The following is a 23,982-nucleotide window of genomic DNA, read 5'->3' as shown; positions in this document are numbered from 1 at the left end:
AGGCTGCCCGAAGTCTCCATCTACTGTTTTTTTTTTGAATTTTATTTTATTATTTTTTATTAAATCATAGCTGTGTACATTGATATGATCATGGGGCATCATACACTAGCTTCATAAACCGTTTGACACATTTTCATCATACTGGTTGACATAGCCTTCCTGGCGTTTTTTTAGTTACTGTGCTAAGACATTTACATTCTACATTTACAAAGTTTCACATATATCCTTGTTCTCACCTGCCTTCCAACCCTCCCGAGTCTGCACAGCAGACCCCTCCTTTGCAGTCCCAGGGTTCTTAGAGGGAATAGGATTGTTTCCTTTTGCTCAAGGTGTGTGTGTGTGTGTCTGTGTCTGTGAGCTTGAAAGGCATTGTCCTATAGATATTTTTATAACCTGAAGCAATTATAGCTGTCAGCACAGAGACAAGCTGTGACAAGTTGATTTATGTGTACAGTTTATGTGTATGCAAGAAGGAAGGGGGGAGGAGAGGGAGATGGAGGGAAGAGGGTGGAGGTGGGCGCTCCTTAGGAATCTGCTTTCAGGAAGGCAGAAAGGAAGTTGTTTCTATAAAGAACACAAATAATGAAATTGCTCTGACTGTCATCCCTTTTTCATTAACTCGGATATGCTAGGAAAAATAAAATAAATCCAGCAGTTTTTATGAAGCAAGAGACGGGATATAAGATAAGCCCCTAAGTGTTGGTTATATTTAAGGATTAAGGAATGGGAAGGGAGTTGACATATGATTTTGATCTTCATCTTTGCAAACCACTTGATGGTAGGTTTGAATGAAAAGGAGTCTGTCCTGTTAATTACCCATGAATCTCTGACCTTTCACCGTTTTCTCAACTTCTATTTTTAAATAAAGTTTGGATCCCTGGGGCCACAAACTGGGTATGAGGTTGGAAGTGGCTTTTCTTTCTCTACCCTGAGAGTTCTCTGAGTTTTACGGGTTTCCTGGGATGTTACACCTAAGCACTGTTCCTTCACAGCCAGAGACAAAGATGGTCAGAATGTCTTAGTTCAACTGCACACAGACCAATATAAACCGAACAATTAAAAAGCCTGTAAGAAGAATGATTTTTCTGCCCAGCCATCATAATGAAGCGGTGGTAGGAAAAATATATTAATAAAGCACCTTCCATCATAAATGGATTTCTAAGTATTTTGCTGTAGAGTTAATCATGTATGTAGGCCCCTCAGGAGAGCCTGTTACTATCATTATTCACATTCCTAGATGCAGAAACTAATGCTCATTTGTACCTACCTGGAAATTAGATGCAAGAGCCAGAATTAGAATGTATCACAGAAGGAATCATCCCCGCCACTCTCAGGCTTGTAGGAAAAGGACTTTAAAGCCCAGAGCGAGTCCTTCTCCCTTCCCCACGGTTAGCATATATTTTTTTTTTTCACTAGCATTTTTTTTGTTTTACTTCATGGGGTGTGGATGTCCTGGGGGGAGGGGGGTATAGGTTGAAGTGAATGGATTATTAGAGGTGACTCTTTGGCTTCTGGGAAAAGAACCTCAAATTCAGCAGAATGAAAGTTAGAAAACATCATCTCACTTCTTATGTCTGCTATCCTACTTAGTGAAATCATTCTGTTTCCTGCTTCCACAATTTCCCATGAGAAAATGGAGATAAAATAGAATCTTGCAAAATCGGGCTGGTGTAAAAATAGGTTAATTCTTCCCCTTTTGCTTTCAGAAGGTAAAACAAACTTTTCTGCTCCCCATAGGTGTAATTGTTTATTCCCGGTAGTAAAGTCATTTGTTGTAACCGTAAGTTGACAACTGATATTTTCGGTCCTATATGTCAAATTATCCCCAGTGGCTAAAAGTAGCAGATGAGTTTCCCTGTGAATTTAATGTGAGGAAAAGTCACTAGGGGAGAGGATGGAACAATTGGTCCAATGATAAGTTAATGCAAAGTTTTTTTTTTTTTTTTTTGTTTGTTGTTTTTGCAGTTTTTGGCCAGGGCTGGGTTTGAACCCACCACCTCCAGCATATGGGGCTGACGCCCTACCCCTTAGAGCCACAGGCGCCACCCATTAAAGCAAAGTATTTTGAGATTATCAGTGTGAAGTTGCTCCCCTTCCCATGGTCAAGTACTCTCCAGTCTACTATCAAAATGGAAAGGCAAGCCTGTTACCTTGGACTTTGACTTCTACATCTCCAAAGCCTACTTTCATTCTCCCTCTCTAAAACAGTGTGAGCAGGACATGTTGGGTGAAATGCTTGTGACGTCTCTAACACGTCATCCACGTGTAAGTGGCAGCAGGTACCACACAGTTGTGGAGATTCAATTATGACCGTCCAGTCTATTTGGTGCTGGATGGCTTTGTGGAAAAACATCTTTCTATTATTTAACAGTTGTTTAAAAAAATACCTCCATGGTTGGATTTGAAAGTCTAGGAGGGAAAAGGTTGCCTCCTCTTTATCCCTGGGGAGAATTTGGATGAGTGCTTGGAACCCAGCTCTGGGAATCCTGGAGAAGAGTCCACTTTTGTGTCACCAGCATTGTGTGTCTGTGGAGCTGCCCTGTGCTCCCCCCTTGCACAGGGACTAGGCCCAGGAAGGGAAATACACTACATTCCCTCAGAGCCTGTCAGAGCAGAGGTTAAGGGAGATATAATAGGGTAGGCACAGAGGGGCCAGCAGCAGCCAGAGAGAAGTACAGGAGCTGAGGCAAAGCCAGGCTTTCCCTGGGTTTTAAGAATTTGAAAAACACACTTCTTAAAGATGAATTCAGCTGAACCAAACTGTTGTAGCCCAGGAAGCTTGGGCGTCTACTGCCTAAATAAAGCACACGGCTCACACTCACCCATCTGAGTGAGCTCTTTTGCAGGTCTGGCATCTTTTAATGCCAACAAAACAAGAATAAAGAATGAAAGTCAATGTCTGAACTTGACCAACATATTGAAGTGATTGTCTTGGTTTCACACACTTGAAGAGGCTTCTGTGATTTTGCATTTGTTTTCTATTTGGAAGATCTCTCCAGCGGTGGTGTTGACTCGCTGGGTTTTAAGTAGGTTTTGTGGGGGGCTGGTGAGATGGGTGTTGTACTGTTGAATAAAAATGAGATTGTTCTAGAACAGCCTCCCGACACTCTAAATTCACTTCAGATGCTAATGGAATTAGTCGGATCATTTGGAAGGTGCGCGCATGCTGCAGGGTTTTCCTTTCGCGGATAATTAGTCTGTGACCCTTATTAGATGTCTCATGCCTAGCGCATATTAGGACTGCATGGTAACTTTGTCTTCTTAATTTGCAAGAGCTCAGTCTTCAAGGGGAGAAATGGTTAAGCTCCCAGCCTGGGCTGGGGCTGGGCTGGTGTGCTGCCCCGGCCCGGCGCGGCGGGGGTTAAGGTGGGCGCCCGAGCCCCGCTCCGCCCGCCCGGATGAGCGCGCAGTCCGCACAGCCAGCCCGCTCGCTCCGAGGCGGCTCCGGGAGAAAGTGGCGGTCAGGGATGGAGCTGCTGCCATGACAACCCCGGCGGTCGGGGCCCGCGCGCGTCGGGGCTGCTCCTGGGAGGAAGGCGGCGCGGAGGCCGGGGGCGGCCGCTGAGCTTGGCGTCCGCGCGGCTCCGGTTCTGGCTGCGCCTCGCCTTCCCCAGCGAGCCAAGGAGCGAGTGAGCGAGCGAGGGGCCGCCACGATCTGCTCCCGCCCCGCCGCTCCTGCCTCGGCCGCCGCCGCAGCCCCTGCCCCGCCGAGGCCGGCCGGGTCGCCGCGGCTGCAGAGCGCTTCGGGGCTCCGAGGAAGTTGACCCAGGCAGCTGCAGCAGGATCCCCGGGGCCGGATCGCAGGAAGCCTGCGTGGCCGTCTCCTCCTGCTGCAACCTTGCCGCCTCCTGCGTGCTCCACTTTCCATCTGCTATTGTCACCGACTGTTTTCTGGTGGCCAGCCTTCTCCCGAAACTTACGGAGAAAGTGTTGGTTTTCCCTTGTTGGAACTGAGGAATTGCAGACTGCCTCTGGGTAGCCGGATGGAACCCACCCCTGTCCCTTCCCGGTACCAAAGTGCTTACTCCTCTCCAAAGTGCCATGTCTGAACTGTGAATGGGAAGAAGCGGCTCCTGAAACGCGCCCACACCTTTGCACCTGCAGGCGCGTCCCCTTTCTCGGCCACCTTCCGCGGCCGAAGCGGCGAGGACAGTGCAGCGTTTGAATGTCCTCAGTGGAAACTGGTTCTCCGAGGCTGGCAAGCTGAGGCTGGATTTGGGGGAGGAATATCAGACTTGGAGGAGTCTGCGCGCTTTTCTCCTCCCCGCGCCTGGCGGTCGCCGCGGGTTCACCGCTCGGTCCCCGCGCGCTCGCTCCCCCATCCCACCCACTTCCTGTGCTCGCCCGGGGGGCGTGTGCCGCGCGCCGCTGCCGGAGTTCTGGGAAGTTGTGGCTGTCGAGGATGGGGGTCTGTGGGTACCTGTTCCTGCCCTGGAAGTGCCTCGTGGTCGTGTCTCTCAGGCTGCTGTTCCTTGTACCCACAGGAGTGCCGGTGCGCAGCGGAGATGCCACCTTCCCCAAAGCTATGGACAACGTGACGGTCCGGCAGGGGGAGAGCGCCACCCTCAGGTAGGGAGCGGCCATTCTTTGACGATTTGAGGATGATGTGCATGGGGTGTGGGTAAGGGGCAGGGGTGCAGTCGCGTGCACTGGAGCCTGCAGGGGCTGACGCAGAGGTCGCTGCTTTCCCCACGCAGCACGATTTATGGGTGAGCTGGGTGCGCTGCCCTGGAATGTGGTATTCATAGGGAAACGCTCAGAGGTTCTGGAGGTGAGCTGTTTCCCCAAAACAGGCCTTCATGGCTCAGGCACTTGGTAAGGGGAAGGAGTGGCTGGGCCAGGGAGTGGCTGAGATTGAAGGATTTAGCTCTGGCACTGTTTGTGCCTGAGCCTGGTGGCCGTAGTGACTGGGGACCTGGCTGAGTCTCCATGCGAACAGTGTTCTCTGAAGTTAATGAGTCCAGAAGGAGCGGTCTGGCTGGGCTGAATGCCCTCTCTGGCCTGCGTCGTGGGGAGCTGCCAGCCCTAGGTCCTGGGCAACCTGAGAGCTGCGGTTGGTCCTGGGCCTGACTGCGCTCAGGCTTTCCTGGGGAGCCTTGGTGGCATGAGATGGTTGGCGCAGAAAGATGCTTTCTCCTATCTGAATGTGGCGTTTTGAGGCCAAAGTCACGGAGTCTCATTTGTCTGCGGAAGATGTCACTCCCTCTGGAGAGCTGGGCTCCGTGCTGTCCAGGGAAGCGGAAGGTGCAAAACTCCTCTTCTGAACAGAAACCATTATGGATGTCAGGGTGGGGTGGGTCCTGACAGGCTCTGGGGTTGAGGCTTGCAGAAACTGGGGGAGAAGGAGAAGAATCACGACTCCGCTTTGTGTGAGGTGGGGCGATTTTCGCTCCCTGATTACCTTGCCTGCAGGAAGGCTCTGACTCCTTTTCCAGTGTTGATGGACCACGTCACGGACTGGAGGGCACCGCATGGAACGTGTGCCCTGGGAAATTCTGCTGTCTGGGATTTTATAAGAGAAGAAGCATGAGGTGGAAGTGAAGAACGTGCATGGGAATGACTTCCCTGCCTCTTTTTGATTTAGTAAGCTCCCTTAAGTAAAGTTTTCCAAACTGGGCAACTGTTCTAACCACAAGGCAACATGGCAGTCTTCTTGTCCGGCACTTGAAGATTCTTGGAAAGATAACCTTGGTGATAGTGTCCAGTGTTTCACCCCTGATGACTGTTCTTTGAAGATGGGATTGTTTGTGGTCTGTATATTTAAAGTGGCCTCTGTGAGATAGAAAATGTTGAGGAGGGGGTGCTGGGAATACAGGGATGAACTATGAGGACGTTGCCAAAGGAGGAGTGTAAGTTAAGGACCATGCAAGGCTGCAGGCATCTTGTGATCTTTTGTCTTCGCACAGTGAACCCTCATGGCTCCAGTGACCTCCTTGCTCCTCACAGTTTAATGAACCCCCTCTTTTTCCACTTAGCTTTTCAGGGACCATTTTGGACAAAGGTGAAACATCTGGCTGCCTGGAGTCCAGAATAATTGTGTATCTGTTTTGTGAATGGATTTCATTCACAAATATGCAGTGATTTCAGACTACTTTAAAGAAAATGTACCTATAAATCAAGGTAGTCACTGAAATTTACTGTTCTCTGCAAGTCCCCTTTGTCCCTAACTCTTGCCTGCAAGGAGGAGTCTCCAGGGACAGAACAGACACATTCTCATATGGGGAACATTTTAGGTACAAATAAGATGGTTTTTTTTCAAGAGGAGGTGGAAGGTAGTTAGCTCTGTAGTGATTTGAAGATAAAAATATAGCAAGTGGGCCCTGATAGTCAGAGACTCTCACAGTGGCCGGGATCTGGTCTCCAGAGGTCATCCCCAAGGCTTATGAGAATTGGTAAGGTCCGAAGGGTGGCGGCCTGTGGCAGGACAGGCCTAGCAGTAGCTTGTCTTTAAAATCGCATAATCCTGTGCTGGTTGGATTCTCTTTCTTTGTCTTTCCTTCCGAGCTGCTGCCGCTGCTTTTCTTCTCACTCTGGGGGTCCCTGTTTATCTCTTTTCAATAATAATGTTTGTTTGCATTTTTACACATACTTTTAGCACAGTGGTCTTGTTTGAGTGGAAGGGGAATAGGGTGGGCCACAGACCCTTGACTTGGGCCTAATCGAGCCAAGTTCCTTCTGGAACATGGCTGCCATGATGTTGCAGCTTCAGGGGCTGAAAGCTTTCCTGAAATGCAGGAGGATGACCCTCACGGTGAATGGAGCTCTACGGGGAGGGGTTAGAGGAGGTCGGCTCTGACGGATGCCATCCACCGGCCATACACCTGGTTTAGGATGGGGATCGGGCTCTAGGAGTACAGAGGACACTCCTTCCTTTCAGAATTACCCCCATTCTTCTCAGCCTCTGAAGCACAACAACAAGGAAGGGCTACCTTGTTGGGGAAGAACTTATGTAGAGTGGAAAGCCCTTGAACTCTCCAACATAGACTCTGAGGTTTCTAGTTGAGTGTGCAGAGAGGCAAGTGGGAACTTCAGAACGTATTTTGTGTTCATAAAACTTGATAGATTTTCATGTAGCTTGATTCTAGGTTGCAACAATCTAATGGCTCAGAGTTCCGGGCTATTTTAATTTTGCTTTTCATTGTGCATGTGAGAGGCAGGGTTCTGTTCTTTCCTTCATTCTTTCTGTCTTTCTTCCTTTTTTCCTTGTTTCTTCTCCCCCCCTCCTTCCTTTTATTCCTGTTTGGCCTTAATCATATGACCAAGCTGCAAGGGACCACAATAAGGGTGGACCTCTGCCTGGCCCTGGGAAGGCCACCCTGTCTGTCTTGCTGTAGGCCATGATGCTTGTAGTTTTCTTCACAACCAGCAGAGGACTTTTTGCTCTAATTTCGTTTTATTATGCTTTGTTCTCAACAGTGTCATTTTTTGAGGATCTTTTCCAGTCCCTAAAGTATAAATGTCTCAACCAGCAGAGTCTCATGTGAGGAAACTTTTAAAGAATGTTTTGTTTTATCCAATTAGTTCTAGTAATGCTTGTGGAGGTACTGGGCAACCTTTCACCTAACACGGCATTAACAGCCTGAAAAGAATTACAATGTGCAATCTCCTACTCTTTCTTCCTTCCTACTGATATTCTGTGTGTATATTTTTAAAGAATGAGGTTACATAAAACAGAATTTGCAATAATAATACTATTAGCCAAGGTTTACCGAGCATTCACTCTGCATCAGGGAGTGTCCAAGTGCCTAATATTATCTAACCATCGCTCCACCTCATAACATTAACTCATAACCCTAATAATAGCCCTGTGATGTAGGCGATATTATTATCCCCATTTTACAGATGAGGAAATGGAGGCACGGAGTTTATGTCCTTTGATTCAGGTAGCACAGTGAGGGAGTTTTGAAGCTAAATTATGAGTCCTTAGTAATGTTAACTAGGTGAATACTATTATTAATCATTAGTCAATTGCTGCGTTAAATATTTTATATACACAGTTACATTTAATCCTTAACTTCTCTGAAATAAACTTAATTATCCTTTGATTTATAGATGAGGAAACTTAAGGGCCAGAGAAAGAAACTACTACATCTGGCTAGTTTTTCAGTTTTTAGTAGAGACCGGGTCTCACTCTTGCTCAGGCTGGTCTCCAGCTCCTGAGCTTGAGCAATCCACCTGCCTTGGCCTCCCAGACTGCTGGGATTACTGGTGTGAGCCAGGGTCCTCGGCCCACTACCTCCAGTCTTATATTGGCTTACCACCTGACAGTTTTACTTCACAGAGATCCTCTCCATGTGCAGTTCTCCCATGCATTTATTTGGTTATCAGCATATGGTCTATTTTTCCCAACTGCATCTTATAGTGACTGTCTCTGTTTTACTCAGCCCTGTATACGCAGTGTCTGGCACATAGAAGGTATTCAGTGAGGCTTTCTTGCATGAATGAATGAAGGAACGAAGGCCTGATATGGCTGCCTTCTCCTTACCTTTGTGCTTTTTCCTGGATTGTTTTGCATCGTCCTTGCCTTAGGCATGGTCCTGGCTCCCTGTCCTTTCTGTCCAGGTCTTGCAGTTGTGAGAGTGCTCTTGTTGGGGTGCTGGAGGGCAGGTTGCAAACATACAGAAGTCATTGAGCTGCTGCCTCTGCACAGGATGCAGAGGGGCTGGGTGGGTCGTTCATTATGTTTTAGCCACACCCATGACACATACCTTCTGCTGGGTGATTTCCCTACCCAGTCCTTAAACTTTTGAAGAAATGATGTACTGAACCCTGGGTGGACCTCAGAGAAATTAATGCTTCCAAGATAAGAAAGGCACAGAAAATCGCCTCTCTGCCCATCCTTCCTCCTCTCTATTCTCAGAGTCTGCTGGCGTGGCTGTCTCATGGTGTAACTACTGATGGATTGTGTATGATTTTACCTGTTCAGAATGGCAGTGCCACTCAGGATGTATGTGCTGTTTCCACTGCCCTGCTCCCCTCCTGTACCGGCCACTGTGCACTCACCTCGGGGGCTTGCCAGGCAGCCAGCCGGTGGCCCATGGCTCCAGGGAGCATGGACAGATGGGTTTGCAGAGGGAGGTTCCTGGAAGCACATTCAGCCTGTTGAGGAGCCAAAAACTAAAATAGGAAAACTAAAAACTCAACCAACCATGGGGAAGAAGGAACAGGAGTATGCCAGTTGTCACTGGAGCCCAGAGGAGGGCTTGGAGGGACAGCCTGGTTCTCCAACAGCCCTCATCTATACCATGGGTGCTTTGTGGGAGAGTTTATCCTTTCTTCATCTTTGTAATGCCAAGTGTTTTTCAATTTGAAAGGATACAGAGATCAGGAAGTTCAACCCCTGATTTCACAGCTGGTGAGGGTGGTCATGATCCATCTTACCCAAGTATGGCTTCCGGAAGGGTGTGAGGGGCTGGCAGCCAGCACGCCCTGCAGTGTGTGGCTGTGAGCCCTCGCCTGGGGCTCCCGGTGGCTAAAGAAAGGGCCACCTTCCCCTCCTGAGTGCAGAGCATCTTGCTGCCCACGTAATAGCTGACATGTACCCCACGTGCTCCTAACTGGTACCAGAGCCTGCGTCCTTCTGCTCCAGCTCTGACTGTCTATGGGGCAGCTGTGTTTGCTGTGTCAGGCCCTGTGCGGAACACTTTACCAGCAGAGTCTTATCGACTCTGCATGTGTGCTCCCTGAAGTAGATACCATTATTAGCCTGATTTTACACCTCAGGAGACCCCACCACTGAGAGGCAACGTGGAGATACTTTCCCGGATCACACACTCAGGCGGTTGTGGGCCTGGGTCTCAGGATCATTTGTGTAAGACTTCCGGGCTTGCTCTCTCTCTCTCTCCACCACTGTGCTTGTCTCATTCCATTCCTCGGTTCTTCATTCCACGTTTCTGTCCTCCTGGAGACCCAGCAAGTTGGTGGTGGCACACGAGAATCCTCCTTTCCTGAAGTTTCCAGAACAGGGTGTAGTTTAGGTCAATGGTGTAGAGACTCAGAGACCCAGCCGGCCTCCAGAAACCCCCTTTCCTTACAGAATCCTAGAATTTCCCTAGTTTGTACAGACTTTCATTGGTCTTCCATAGTATTTTGCTGCAGATGTCAGCAATGCTAAGCTGTCTTGCAGAGAGATTACAATCCTTCGGACATTTGCATGTATTTCTATGGAATAGAGTACTGAACAAATTTAGGGGACATGCCATACTGTGAGGATTTTGGCTACCATGGCACGGGCAGAATGTGTGAGCCCTGCACCAACATGCTTCCTTATTTATTGATTCATTTATTTGTACTAGTGATAGGATCATTGGTATTCTTCTTGGGGAATCTTGATAAAAATGGTCATTAATGATATTAGCACATTTGTTTTCTTGGGTTGAGAGTCTCCACTGATGGGTAAAATAAAGCATTACCCTTGCAGTATTTGAGGTCATTGTGGTTCCCCAGGAGCAAGTTGATGGGTTCTCACTGTGTAATAGATAACTAGTAATACATAACCAGCTCTACCAACATCATATAGATGGTCAAACCATAACTGTGTTTAGGGAACCAAGCATTTGTTTAGTTTGGGATGCAATTTCAAATCGTGTGAGCAGAGAAGGAAGCAATAGGGAAGATTTATGGGATTACACTTAGTGGGAACAAAGGTCTTTAACACACAAGATCTTTTGGGCTCAGCATTCCAGAAGGAGCAGGATGCTGGAAAGAAAACATGCTGGGCAGCGCCGGCCCCATATACCGAGGGTGGCGGGTTCAAACCCGGCCCCGGCTGAACTGCAACAAAAAAATAGCCAGGTGTTGTGGTGGGCGCCTGTAGTCCCAGCTACTTGGGAGACTGAGGCAAAAAAATCGCCTAAGCCCAAGAGCTGGAGGTTGCTGTGAGCTGTGTGATGCCACGGCACTCTACTGAGGGCGATAAAGTCAGACTCTGTCTCTATTAAAAAAAAAAAAAAAAGAAAGAAAGAAAGAACATGCTGTGGGACCCGGATGTACTAACTCTGGCTCAGGCACTTTGTGTGATCATGTGGGAAAAATTTTTAATTGGTTTGTTTAAAGAGTACAGTTTTTACCCACCTTCAAGTATTGTTTTTGTTTTTTTTTTTTTGTAGAGACAGAGTCTCACTGTACCGCCCTCGGGTAGAGTGCCGTGGCGTCACACGGCTCACAGCAACCTCTAACTCTTGGGCTTACATGATTTTCCTGCCTCAGCCTCCCGAGCAGCTGGGACTACAGGCGCCCGCCACAACGCCCGGCTATTTTTTTGTTGCAGTTTGGCCGGGGCTGGGTTTGAACCCACCACCCTCGGTATATGGGGCTGGCGCCCTACTCACTGAGCCACAGGCGCTGCCTCAAGTATTGGTTTATGTTAAAATGAAATGATGCATTCAAAGTTAGTGCATAATTATGACTACAGTTCTCTCCATATGTATACGCAAACACATACATATATAGGTGTGCATATGCCCATATATGTACGTATAATTTACATACATATAGTAATTTTCATTATAAACTATTGTAGCTTAGACCCCATGTTGCTTCACTTGGATGGATATGTACTGTCTTGCTTCTGAAAGATCTATGGAGAAACTCCTCTTTGTCCACTGTCACTGTGATTCTTTCCTTGGTGACTCTAATACATATGTATTTAAATCCTAGGAATTGACTTCAAGTTCAGATCATTTCTTGAGATACTTTATTTGTGAGAGGGAGTGAGAAGAAAGGTATTTCTTTATTTCTCATAACAAGAATATTGCATAGCAAGTTGCAGCAGTTCATGGCTCTGAAGATGAATTTCCCGCCAAAAAAAAAGGCCATCTGGAAGGTTTTGTGGAACAGGTTATCTGTGAATAGAAGCACACAGATTTAAGATTCGTGGACCTTTTCTCCTTGGAGGGAATATTTTTTCATGATAATTCAGCTGGAGACAAAATAGGGGTTGAGATGATGTCTCTCGGGGTGTGGGGGGTGTAAGGTCCTTGCAGTATTAACGTTCTCTGATTATAATTATTTTCTTCATTTATCTAGCCTGATGTTGGGAGACAGGCTGAAGGCTTGTGAGGTGTCTTAGTCTGTTTTCATTGCTATTAAGAAATGCCAGAGGCTGGGTCATTGATAAGGAAAAGAGGCTTATTGGGCTCACGGTTCTATAGGCTGTATAGGAAGCATGGCCCCACGTGGGCTCCTGGTGAAGGCTTCAGGGAGCCTCTCCTCATGGTGGAAGGAGCAGGGGATCTGGTACCACATGGAGAGAGGAAGGACAACAGATATATAGAGAGAGACGGTGGAAGAAGGCCCAGTGTTCTAACAATCACATCCTGTGGGAACTAACAGTGGGAGAACTCACTCCTTCCTGCTAGGACTGCACCAAGCCCCTCAGGAGGGATAAGACCCAGACACCTCCCTCCTGCAACACTGGGGATCACATTTCAATGTGAGATTTGAAGGGGACAAATATCCCAACTATATCACAGGGTGTCCGTGTAAGTAGAGAAGGAAGCCTCTTTGCATTTGGTAATGTTTGTTTTAGGCGAGTCTGGGCAAGACCTTTGCCTTGGGTATTAGTGACTGATCTCAGAATTCACTGATGGGGCCACAGAAACAGTTCTTTCTGCGTTAAAGCCAAAGGGCTTAAATTAGTTTAAATTTAGTGAACTATTTACATGTAGCAGTCTCCATCTTTCATGATGTTTTTCTCAAACCTCATTTACACACGTGGTTGACTGACGTGGATTTATTTGGGCATATTTGGCCAACTTGCCGTCTTATCCGTGTGAAATGTTTTGGCTTAGAAAGCTTTGGGGGGGGGGCGTAGATTTGCCCTATAAAATGAATATATGAATTCATCTTGCAATCTTGCTGATGGATTTTTTAAAAAATAATAGAATTTTTAATGAAAACAGCATCAACCAATGACTGATGGAAAATTTTAAAAAAAGAAAAAAAACTTAAATCAACCTCAGACAAAGCTTTGTTGGCCCCATGAAGGCAAAAGAAGATGTATTTGTGTGAAAATAGTTTCTTGATCTTTTCTAGCTTTCAAACAGGCTTTTATGAGGTGGATAAGTGGAAAAGAGCTCTCATACTCAGAATAATCATCGCTGGACAAATTTACTTGTCAGGAGAGCTCAATCCAAAATTTTAATCCATCAGAACCTATGAGTGAAAAAGAACAGAATGCAAATGATTTTTAACTTAGCGCAGTTCTTATACAGTAGAGCCTTCCTAGTCAGCCACCTCCCTATACATTGACCACCTCTTTAAGTTGATCTCATTTTCACAGACCAGCAGGTATCACTTGCATGCATCACTGTAATAGGCCTAGTTCCTTATGTTGACCACCTCCATACGTTGACCAGTTTGTTCGAATCCCTTGGGTGGTCAATTTACAGAGGTTCTACTAGAATACTAGAAATAGCTATTCTATTTCTAGTTCTAGGAATACTAGAAATAGTTATTCTCTGAAGTTGTGGATTGAATTGTGCACCCCCCATAATAAAAAGATATGTTGAAGACTTGACTTCCAGCACCGCATCGCGTGACTTTGTAAGAGAGGGCCGCTGCAGGTATAATTAATTACTTGCAGGTCAAGTGGCACAGGGTGGGCCCCTAAACCGAGATAACCGGTGTTCTTATAGAAAGTTCACCCTCTGGACGTGTAGAAGACACAGAGAGAGAGAGTGTCGCACGACGGTGAAGGCAGAGATTGAAGTGATGCTCCAGCAAACCAAGGAAGTCTAACATTTGCCAGTGAGCAACAAGGAACTAGGAAAGGCAAGGAAGGGACCTACTGTCCAGGTTTCAGAAGGACGATGGCTCCGGCAACACTGTGGTTTCAGGTTTCCAGCCTCCTGAACTATGAGACAGTAAATTTCCTTTAAAGCCACTCAGTTTTGGTACTTTATTGTAGCACTAGGAAACTGATATACTTGGGTATTACAAAGAAGGAATTTTTGTTAAATAATAACATTCGTGTATAAAGGACAGAAGGCCCTGGTTAGACCAACTGGTCCCCAACCATGACAAGAGCCACTGCAGTCCACAGGGAAGGCCTCAGATCTTGGGATGCTGCCATCACTGCAGCATCTCTGTTAAAAGTACCAAAGAGGCCAATCAGGGTAAAAATTAGAACAAATTACTCTTTTTTACCCTGTTGTATGTTCTTAGTCCCCCAACCCCTGGGCCATACATTCTCCTTTGAGAGATTCTTATCACCATGTGAGCTTACATATCCAGTAATCTGACCCAGTTGCAAACGTCTCCCTTCTTCCCCAAAACTTTCTACTCTCTGGACTTCGTGATCTGTCGCCAGCAAAATCCTTATGTCTCCATTCTCTTCTTTGAATGTTTCTTTTATTTTTGTCTCTTTTTCTTAAGCAGAAACCTTGCTGTTCCTTGAGTTACACTGGGCAAAACTCCCAGAGGCGTCGCAACAGTGGCTGTTTTTCTTTTGTGGTACCCTGCTTACCACAAAGCTAGAGAGACGTCCTCCTTGCTACCCTTTGCAGCTTCTGGATATTTCTTTTCCATCTTTCTCAAAATCTGTGATTAGGGTGGCACACACATCCTGACTGTGCTCTGTTATCCGGCGCCCCTTTCTTGGTGCTTTTGTCTGCGACCAGGCCTGACCACACGCCTTCTCTTTGGACCTTCAGACTATCTATTCCAGATCTCTTTGTAGGAAGAACCAACCTTCAAACTGGCTGCCTCCCAGGTAGTGCCCCTGACCCAGCCCCATCAACTTGCCAGTCACACCAACTTATTCTTTTCTCATCACTCTGTTTATAGGAAGGCCATCACCATCTATCTGGCTGCCTGGACAAAAAGCCTAGTAGAGCTCTTATTTATGTATTTTTTCTTTCTTTCCTATATTGCATTTAATCCATTGCTAAATCTTGTTCCTGGACGGCTCTGGTGACATCTTATCTGGGCTTCCTGTTTTACTCCTGTTCCCCTGGAGCCCATTCTCTACCTAGTAGCCCCAGTTATTATTTAAAAACATAAAATTACTTGACACTCTGTTCATAACCCTTCAGGAGCTTGCGGCTGTTCTTAGAATGAAATGCCACACATCCGTGGTGCAAAAGTCTTTTTATTTATTTACTTATTTTATTTTATTCTTTTGAGAGTCTTACTTTGTCACGCTGGGTAGAGTGCCATGAAGTCACAGCTCAGAGCAACCTCGAACTCCTGAGTTTAAGTATTTCTCCTGCCTCAGCCTGCTGGGTGGCTGGGACTACAGATGCCCACCATGACACCTGACTATTTTTTCTATTTATTAATTTTTTTAGTAGAGTTGGGGTCTTGCTCTTGTTTAGGCCAGCCTTGAACTCCTGAACTCAATCCACCTGCCTCAGTTCCCAGAGTACTAGGTATGGACCACCGCACCTGGCCATGGGGTAGAAGTCTTCTAAATCATCTGGGGCCTGTCTGCCCCTCAGTCCTCTCTTCCCCATGGACTCTGTGCACATGGCTTCCCTGCTGCTCCTGGAATAGCGCAGGTCCATTCTCAACTTTAGAGATGTTTTCCCTGCCAGAATCTGCTACAGTCTTGTGAGCCTGGACTCCTGTTTGAATTCACGTGTCTGCCCCAATATCCCATTCTCAAAGAAAGCTTTCCAGAGCATCCTATTTGAAACAGTCACTCCCCTAGCCCACCTCCTCCTACCCCTTTCCCTAGCTTTAATTTCTGCCTGAGTCTTTAACACCTAGACAGGTCTGTTATGTATTTATCTGTTACTATTTATTATCTCTTCCCTTAACATGTAAGATCCAGGCCCCTGGGTTTATTATCCTCATTGATAGTTGTTACATTACTGTCTGGAATAGGGGCTCTATATTAAGGGGTATTTGTTGAGTGAATGAAACATTTGTTAGGAATAATAGTAAGCTATAAATAGCGGAAATTATACATCCCTTATTAGAAAGAGGAACTGGTCTGTCTCTGTATTGGCAGGGCCTGGGTGTTATTAACCAGAGCGCCGGCTCTGGGTTTGTTTTCTGGGCGAGTGAACAGAATGAGACGTTGAGGAGGAAATGGTCCGGGCAGTGTGACACACTTCATAAAGTCTACACGTGTGCAGTCTAAAGGGCCTTTAAATATCCACTTTTACAAGGAGCTTTATAGAAAATCTAATAAACACTGGAGAATAAAGATTATTTAGCTCAAGGCCTACAAACTTGGGGGGAGGGTGGGAAGCGGCAGTCAGATGGAAATCAGGCTGTGAGCCTGAGATTTAACACGGGATTCAAAGTCCGGTATTTTATGTTAAGCTTTCTTTTTTTTTTTTTTTATTGTTGGGGATTCATTGAGGGTACAATAAGCCAGGTTACACTGATTGCAATTGTTAGGTAAAGTCCCTCTTGCAATCATGTCTTGCCCCCATATTAAGCTTTCTTTATTCAGAGAATTCTACCTTAAATCTTTGGAAGATAATGATTAAATTCAGGGTGTGGAGCCCTGGGTTCAAATCCTGGCTCAGCTGCAGGGCCTGTGACCTCTGGCACGTTGATTCACTGGCTGTACCTCAGTTTTTCTTCATCTAAAATGGGATAATGACCTGGATCCTGGGCCAGTCGTGAAGTGTGAAGGGGTTCAGCCTGTGGTGGAGTTAGTTTTATGTGGACAGATGGGGAGGGGACACCCTGCAGTGGTCTGTGGTGGGCAGTTGGTCCTGCTCTGAGAAAGGTGTAAGCCCTGGCACCCAGAGGCAAGATAGGAGGAGAGGTGGTCAGACCAGCTTTATTGAAAGGGAAAGATGACCTGTCTGGGCAGCACAAAGGTGGGGTCTGCACCTGGGGGCAGTTAGAGACCCCTTTTATATGGGGCCATCGCAGGTGGGCAAATTCCATAGCTTGCCTGGAAAGTTAGGGTCCTTTGGCATGAACTTCTTAAGGGTCTGGGGATAACTAGGTCCTTTGACATAGGAGGAGAGGAGGGTGAAGGATGGGGGAGGACAAGGTGGAAGGTTTTTGCATGGCTGCATTAGCACCCAACACTCTGCCTGTCTGACCCTGGTGCCATGCTCAGAAAGGCGCAGCACAGGGCCTGGAGCTGGACTGTGGCTGTACAGATATCCCGGCAGTGGACTGGTTTCTGAAAAGCCACGCTTTTGGAGTTTTGGACTCTGACTAGTGTCCTGGAGCCAAGAGGACATAAGTTTTAGTCCCTGCTCTGTCCCAACTGAGGGTGTGAAGCCACAAAGAACATTAGCGTGCCCAGACTCAGTTTCCCTGTGTCTGAAATGAGATGGGCGGAGGGTCCTGGCCTGTACTGCTCAGCTCAGTTCTTTACTTTGGTGGAAGAGACTGTTTGCTGCTCCGAGTGTGTGAGTTGTTTATTCTTCTCCCAGAACACGGAGCTGGCCTGCATTTCTCAGCTTCTCTTGAATTTAGGGGCCGCCACATGAAAGCTCTACCCAAAGGAAATGTGAGATAAAGTTATGTGCATATAGGCCCATAAACCTGCCCCCATGAAACTCATTTCACTCTTTCTCCTTAGCCCATCTGGATGTTAATGTCCATAATCACCTTGGTGACCCCTGTCTTATTTGGCAGGTGCTCCATGGGCCAATGTCCTATGTGACTGTGAGGGGCAGGGCTCCCACTCGCCCCAGCAGCTGACCCAGAACCTTGTTAGATCACTATGCAGAAGAAAAATAAACTTCTATTTAGCCTTCTAAGAGTTTGAAGTTTGTTTGTTACAATAGCTAGTATTATCTTAGGTGATACAAGACTCAACTCTTATAACTCCTATTTTCTGATTTCAACTGCATAGAAATATTCAGACATGTTTTTCTGAATCCAAATCTAAGCACTTATTAAAATTTCTTGACAAGCCTTTTGGTGATTTTTACATGTGTCTGAAAGCGAGAACTATGGCCTTTTCAAACTGAAGCCTCAAATGTTTGATTTTAGTTTCTTGACTCTTTACAGCTGTGATCCAGGTAAAATGTCTACTTTATTCCGTAGTTACAGTGAAAACCAGTCACCAAGAAAAGTTTTACCTTGAGGCACAGGGCCCGTAATGAGAACAACTCAAAATATATTATAATTAGTGGAAATATCTCTTAGATAATAAATACTTCATGCACGGCTGGAGGTCTCTTATTTTAGGGTAACCTTTTGTGCTAGAGATATCCTCCTGGTCAGTGTTTTAACTGACTCACAGTAAAGAGGAGATGGGAGGATTTGTTGACTTGTTTCAAAAATTGTTGATGAGAAAGGAAGGAAAACCCCTGGGAGAGATCTGACCTTGGCAGTGCAATCAGGTGGTGGGGTGATTAGGAGTGAGTCTGGGTAAAGGAGGAAGAATGGTGTGGAAAGGGAAGAACGTGGAGTGGAGTCCTGGGGAGGAGGACTATAAGGAATGGAGGCCATGGAAAGAGAGGCTGAGATATCCTTGGGGGATAAAATGGGTAAGCTTTGGTGGCTCTTCTACAGTCCTTACTGTGTATCTCCTATGAACCAGGCACTGTTCCAGGTGCTTAGTTTTTTACTCACAGAACAATTTTTGTTTTTATTTATTCTTTTTTTTTTGTTTTTTTGAGACAGAGCCTCACTCTGTCACCTAGGCTAGAGTGTCAAGGCATCAGCACAGCTCACAGCAAATCACAGCAACCTCAAACTCCTGGGATAAAGCCATCCTCTGGCCTCCGCCTCCTCCCAGTAGCTGGGACTTCAGGGGTGTGTCACCACACCTGGCTGGTTTTATACTTTTCATAGTAGACCTGGTCGCCCTCCTGCTCAGGATGGTCTTGAACTCTCAAGCTCAAATAAGCCTCCCTCCTCAGCCTTCCAGAGTGCTAGGATTTCAGGTGTGAGGCACCAGGACACATCCAGCCCACTGAGCAAATTAGGTAAGGACAGCAGGGCTGCAGCTGGTATGCATTTGAAAAAAGCCATCTTCTCACATTGGACGGCCTGCACAGATCAGTTTGGATGAAGCCATTCACTGGGGTCTCTGGTTGGATTAAGGGAGTGCCAGCTGCATTTTGGTGGTGTCCTCAGCCTCCTCAGCCAGGAGCAGCACACAGCCTGCACAATTGTGCCTGGCAGGAATCAGCTGTCTGTGAATAAACAAGTGCACAGATGGTACAACACATGGTGGAAACCATTCTGACAGGAAGTAAACTATGGGTGAGGGGACAGGGTAGCTTGGTGTGCAGGGAGGGGTGGGGCTTGAGGAGTGGTCAGAGCCACCAAGGACGGCCGAGCCCTGCAGGATCTGCTGGAGGATCATGTTAGATGGAGCGATCAGCACAAGTCTGATGACTAGAGAGGAGGGGCAAAGGGAAGAGGAGGAGGAGGCCTCAGAACAGGAGGAGGAACAAGCAGAGAAAAAGAGGGACCTGGGGGTCTTGAGTGGCTGGGACAGTGATGGCATCAGAGTCGAGGAGCAAATGATGATAGGAGAACTTTTTTTTTTTTTTCTTTAGAGACAGAGTCTTATTTTATTGCCCTTGGTAGAGTGCCATGGTGTCACAGCTCACAGCAACCTCCAACTCCTGGGCTTAGGCGACTCTCCTGCCTCAGCCTCCTGGCTAGCTGGGACTACAGGTGCTTGCCACAATGCCCAGCTATTTTTTGTTGCAGTTCGGCCAGGTTTGGGTTCCAACCCACCACCCTCGGTATATGGGGCCAGCGCCCTACCCACTGAGCCACAGGTGCCACCCAGGAGCACATATTTTAAGAGATGAGAATTAAATAAAAATACCTCCCAGACAAATAAGCCCAGTACCTGTGTCGATTTCATTTGCCGGACACAGATGCCTGGGAGTTTCCGTGTGGACACTGACCTCAGCCTATGGCTTTGTGGCAGCCCGTAGTTTTGATGCCCTGCTCCTGGCTCTCACACATCTAGCCTTGAGGGTCTCGTGTTTTCTAAATGAAATGTCATCCTTTGTGGGTCCACTCTTCTTTGTCATTTTCCCTTATCACCTCTGAAAATTATAAACATTTAAAATATGTGTAATATCTAATCTGATGTGTTACCTGTTGTCATTTTCAGGATATTACGTTGTGAAATTAAGCTGGCACTTTTATGATCGTGTGTGGATGTGTGTATACGTTCAAGCAGGCACATATTTGGAATTAATGAACTCATAGAAATCAGAGATGGATTAAGCCTAATGAGCTGTTCAGAAGAATTATTTGGCACATATTTCATCTCTCTATTCAGTAATCAACCCTAGGTATGGTGTATGCTAAGAAAGTGAAGTTTTTTACCTTTTCTCCCCCATTCCTTGGATGGTGTCCATTTACGGCAGGAATTTTAACGTTTGCACCCCTGGAGCATTTTGCACTGACTTTTATTAAGCATTTGGTTCGACATTTCCCAGATCCTGGCGTTACCTTTGTTATTTAAAAAGTAGTTGCCTTGCTAGTTACATTACCATATAATTAGTAGTTGGTACTGGGCTCCAAGGACCATACCAGGCTCCGGGACTGGCCTCAGAGCCATCCTTGGGTGCCAAATCTCACTCTTCTCTCTAGTTACTTTCTTTACTTGGGAGAGGCAGTCCTGGCCTTCAGAATGTATGGATTGGAAGACTTGGAGGGTTAACCTTGCTTTGGGAGGTTTATACATCTTATTTGAATTTCTGTCCACAAAAAATGGCTGCTGCCGTCTCTTTTCACTTAAGGTATACGGAGACCCTCCGCTAGAAGTCATGTGCTGTTGACTGTTGCCTCTCTGGCTCATGCTATTCCTAAGTACACATTTAGTTTTTTGTTTTTTGAGACACCATCTCATTTTGTCACCCTGGGTAGAATGCCATGGTGTCATCATAGCTCACAGCAACCTGAAACTCTTGGGCTCCAGCAATCCTCTAGCCTCAGCCTCCTGAGTAGCTGGGACTAAAGGCACCCACCATACTTGGCTAGTTTTTCTATTTTTTGGTAGAGACTGAGTCTCACTCTTGCTCAGGCTCATCTCAAATGTCTGAGTTTAAGCAATCCACGCTCCTCAGCCTCCCAGAGAGTTAGGATTACAGGTGTGAGCCATTGCACCTGGCCCACAAGTACACATTTTTGACAAATTTTCAGAGTCTTATTCACAACTTCGGTTTCCTTACTAACTAAAAGGAAGAAGAAATGGAAAGCTGGGTTCCTTGAGAGTGTAGAATTTTCCCAGATGAGGATCCGGTCTTTGATGCTGTAACAGAGACATATGAAATCGTGGCCTCTGAGGGCGTGTCAATGATCGGTCCACACACAGTGTCAAACTGCTGAGGGTGCCCAGTGAACTTTCTCTGTAGTGTGGAGAGACACAATACCTAAGTATCTGTCCTAAACATGCAGACTCCATTCTCATAAGTCTACATAAAACACGTTAATGGAGAATGTATTATGTAGTAGAAAAAAATAAGCCATGAAGTTGGCACAAATTTAAGCTGGAGTTTAACGTGAGCTGTGAAATTATTATTTTTATTTATTTATTTAAGACAGAGTCTCACTTTGTTGCTCTGAGTAGAGTGCTGTGGCATCTACCTCAAACTCCTGGGCTCAAGTGATCCTCTTCTCTCAGCTTCCTGAGTAACTGAGATTACAGGTGTTTGCTGCCACATCCAGCTAATTTTTCTATTTTTGATAGAGACTGGGTCTGACTCTTTTTCAGCCTGGTCTTGAACTCCTGAACTCAGGCAATCCACCTGCCTCAGCCTCCCAGAGTGCTAGGGTTACATTTGTGAGCATAACCCTGCTACCTGGCCGAGCTGTGAAATTATTACCTTAGTCTCTCTGAGCCTTTATTTTCTTATCTGTGAACTGGAGCTAAATAATACCTTAAATAATAAATACCTACCAGAAAGAATTACTGTAATAATGATAATAATAATGAAAAAAAAAACATCAGCAGCAGTCATTCAATGAAAACCTTACTATCACATGATAAATGCCTTACGTAGATTATGAATTATTTATAAAATTATGTAAGATAATATATAAAGTTTTAAGGATTCTACCTGCCATATATCAGGTCTTTAAACCTGTTATTTTATGTTATGAATGCATTCAATTAGCAAAAACACAAACTAAAACTAAAGCTAACTGCATGATTGGATGATGATGGGAAATCGGTTCTCCCAGCCATGTTCTGGCTCCTGCCAGAATTTCCAGACCTCTTCCTTGGTCTCTCATTTAGGGTTCATCCCACTACAAAGCCTGGAACACACCCGTCCTCCTGGCTTGCTTAGCTCAGTTGCATTTCCCATGTGCTTCAACTCCACCCTTCCCCGCCGCCCCCCAAATCCACTGGAAATGCTGCAAGCAACAAACCTCTGACGCTTTCCTTCATCTTTCCAATCAGTGCAAACCTCTGGTCCTCTCTGGTTCCCAATGTTGAGAATCATTCAGGAAATAATTGTTCAACAGCTGCTGAGTGCCAACACTGTTCTAGACCCCGGGGCATAAGAAGACAGAGGACAGATAAATGTCTACGCAGTGTGAAGCTGGGCACTACTCTGAAGAGAAAAGCACGCAGGCGCCGAGTGGGCAGTGAGCTGGTGGTTCTGATTTCAGATGCTCTGGTCAGGGGAGGACTCTCCGAAGGAGCCTTTGAGTGAGATCTGATGAAGGAGGGAGTGAGCCTGTGCACATTTAGGGGAGGATTTCTACATGTGCTGAGATGGGAGAATCCTCATTTTGGGCAGATACAGAGATAAGGCTGGAGCCCAGGCCAGGCCACGTGGCCATGGTGATTGCTTTGGGTTTTATGCTTAGCGATATGAAACAGTTTTACTGTTTTGGCTGCTGTATGTTAGCAGTTATTTTATTTTTATTTTTACGTACCTTATTACCCTAGTAAAATTTTTAAATTCTTTACAAGCAAAAGTGGTATTTTATTTGCATTTTTGTATCACCGAGAGGACACGGCCCTCACGTGGAAGCTTCTCTGAGCTCCCACAATTTCCTACACGACCTTAGCACTTAATGCCTCTTTTTGGGAATCCTTCCTTTGGGGGCTGACATTGAGACACAAAGCATGAAGCTACTTCCAACAGTTAGATTCTAAACATTTCCTGGGTTTAGAATGGGTTCTGAAATTCCCCAGGAGTGGAAGCGACTTTGCTTTCTTGCATGAATAAATAGCACGCCACTCCCTGGAATTCCATTATCATTAAGGGTCACAGGCTCAGCTGTTCATGATCCTATGTTGTCCGAAAATGGATGAAATGGCCAGAAAAAATGCTTTGTGAGGGATGCTTCAGCAAGGGGGCCATCAACTGCTATTCTTTTCTTGTTATTTAATTTTAGAAACTTTTTCATTGCTTTAAAAAAGTAGATAATTGCTGTTCATTTCCTTTTGATATTATTATTGCCTGGGTTGGTGCTGGGTTGTTTGTTAGCCATTCAGTGCACACCAGTGATGTTTTTTATGGTTGCTGTTCTGTTGTTTCCAATAATTACACAGAGTTGCAGATAAAATATTATTTAAGCATACCCCTGCTTTTAAAGGCAATATTCATATATAATTTTTACCAGAAATGCATTTTTAACTTTGTTAATTCTTTAGTTTTGTCACCAAGGTCTTTCCTACTGGGTAGTGGGAGGGAGCGGGCTAGGTGGCAGTCAGCTTATGGTCCAGGCAGGAGGGCAGGGAGGAATAACTCAGATAACTTGTTACTCTGTGGTCTGTCGTTCTTCCTCTGTGTTTGTTTTGAACCTGTGAGCAGCTCACACTGGGCCTGGCTCATAACAGGCCCTCAGTAAATGTTTAATGAAATGCTTACTCGAGAAGCACACAATATTTTATGTATACCAGGAGCCAAAGGTGTATTATTTCCCTTTTATTAAGAAATATTTTATACATCAGCATGTGTGTAACATATCTACGTATAAAAACATAATAAATTAATCACCTGTGTTCTCCGCATACGGTCTAAGAAATATAACCTTTTATTACCTGCGAAGCTCCCTGTCTTTTCCCATTTTATGCCCTTTCTTTTCCGAGAAGCTTGCTGCTGCCCCAGACTTTTTTGTTTA

At 45.9% G+C, this 23,982-nt stretch overlaps 1 protein-coding gene across 5 annotated transcripts in view; it reads left to right on the top strand.

The window, feature by feature from the left end:
• Window positions 1–23,982, top strand: part of LOC128588282 (neurotrimin) — a 957,145-nt gene that overhangs the window by 521,709 nt on the left and 411,454 nt on the right. For all 5 annotated transcript variants that reach the window (XM_053595012.1, XM_053595011.1, XM_053595010.1 and 2 more), the window contains exon 2: window positions 4,485–4,569. In XM_053595012.1, the coding sequence (XP_053450987.1) occupies window positions 4,485–4,569 (85 nt within the window). The remainder of the gene's footprint in view (window positions 1–4,484; window positions 4,570–23,982) is intronic.

This window comes from Nycticebus coucang, chromosome 6 (genome assembly GCF_027406575.1).
Source record: "Nycticebus coucang isolate mNycCou1 chromosome 6, mNycCou1.pri, whole genome shotgun sequence".
Taxonomy (NCBI): Eukaryota; Metazoa; Chordata; class Mammalia; order Primates; family Lorisidae; genus Nycticebus; species Nycticebus coucang.
This window is presented reverse-complemented; position numbering and strand designations above follow the sequence as displayed.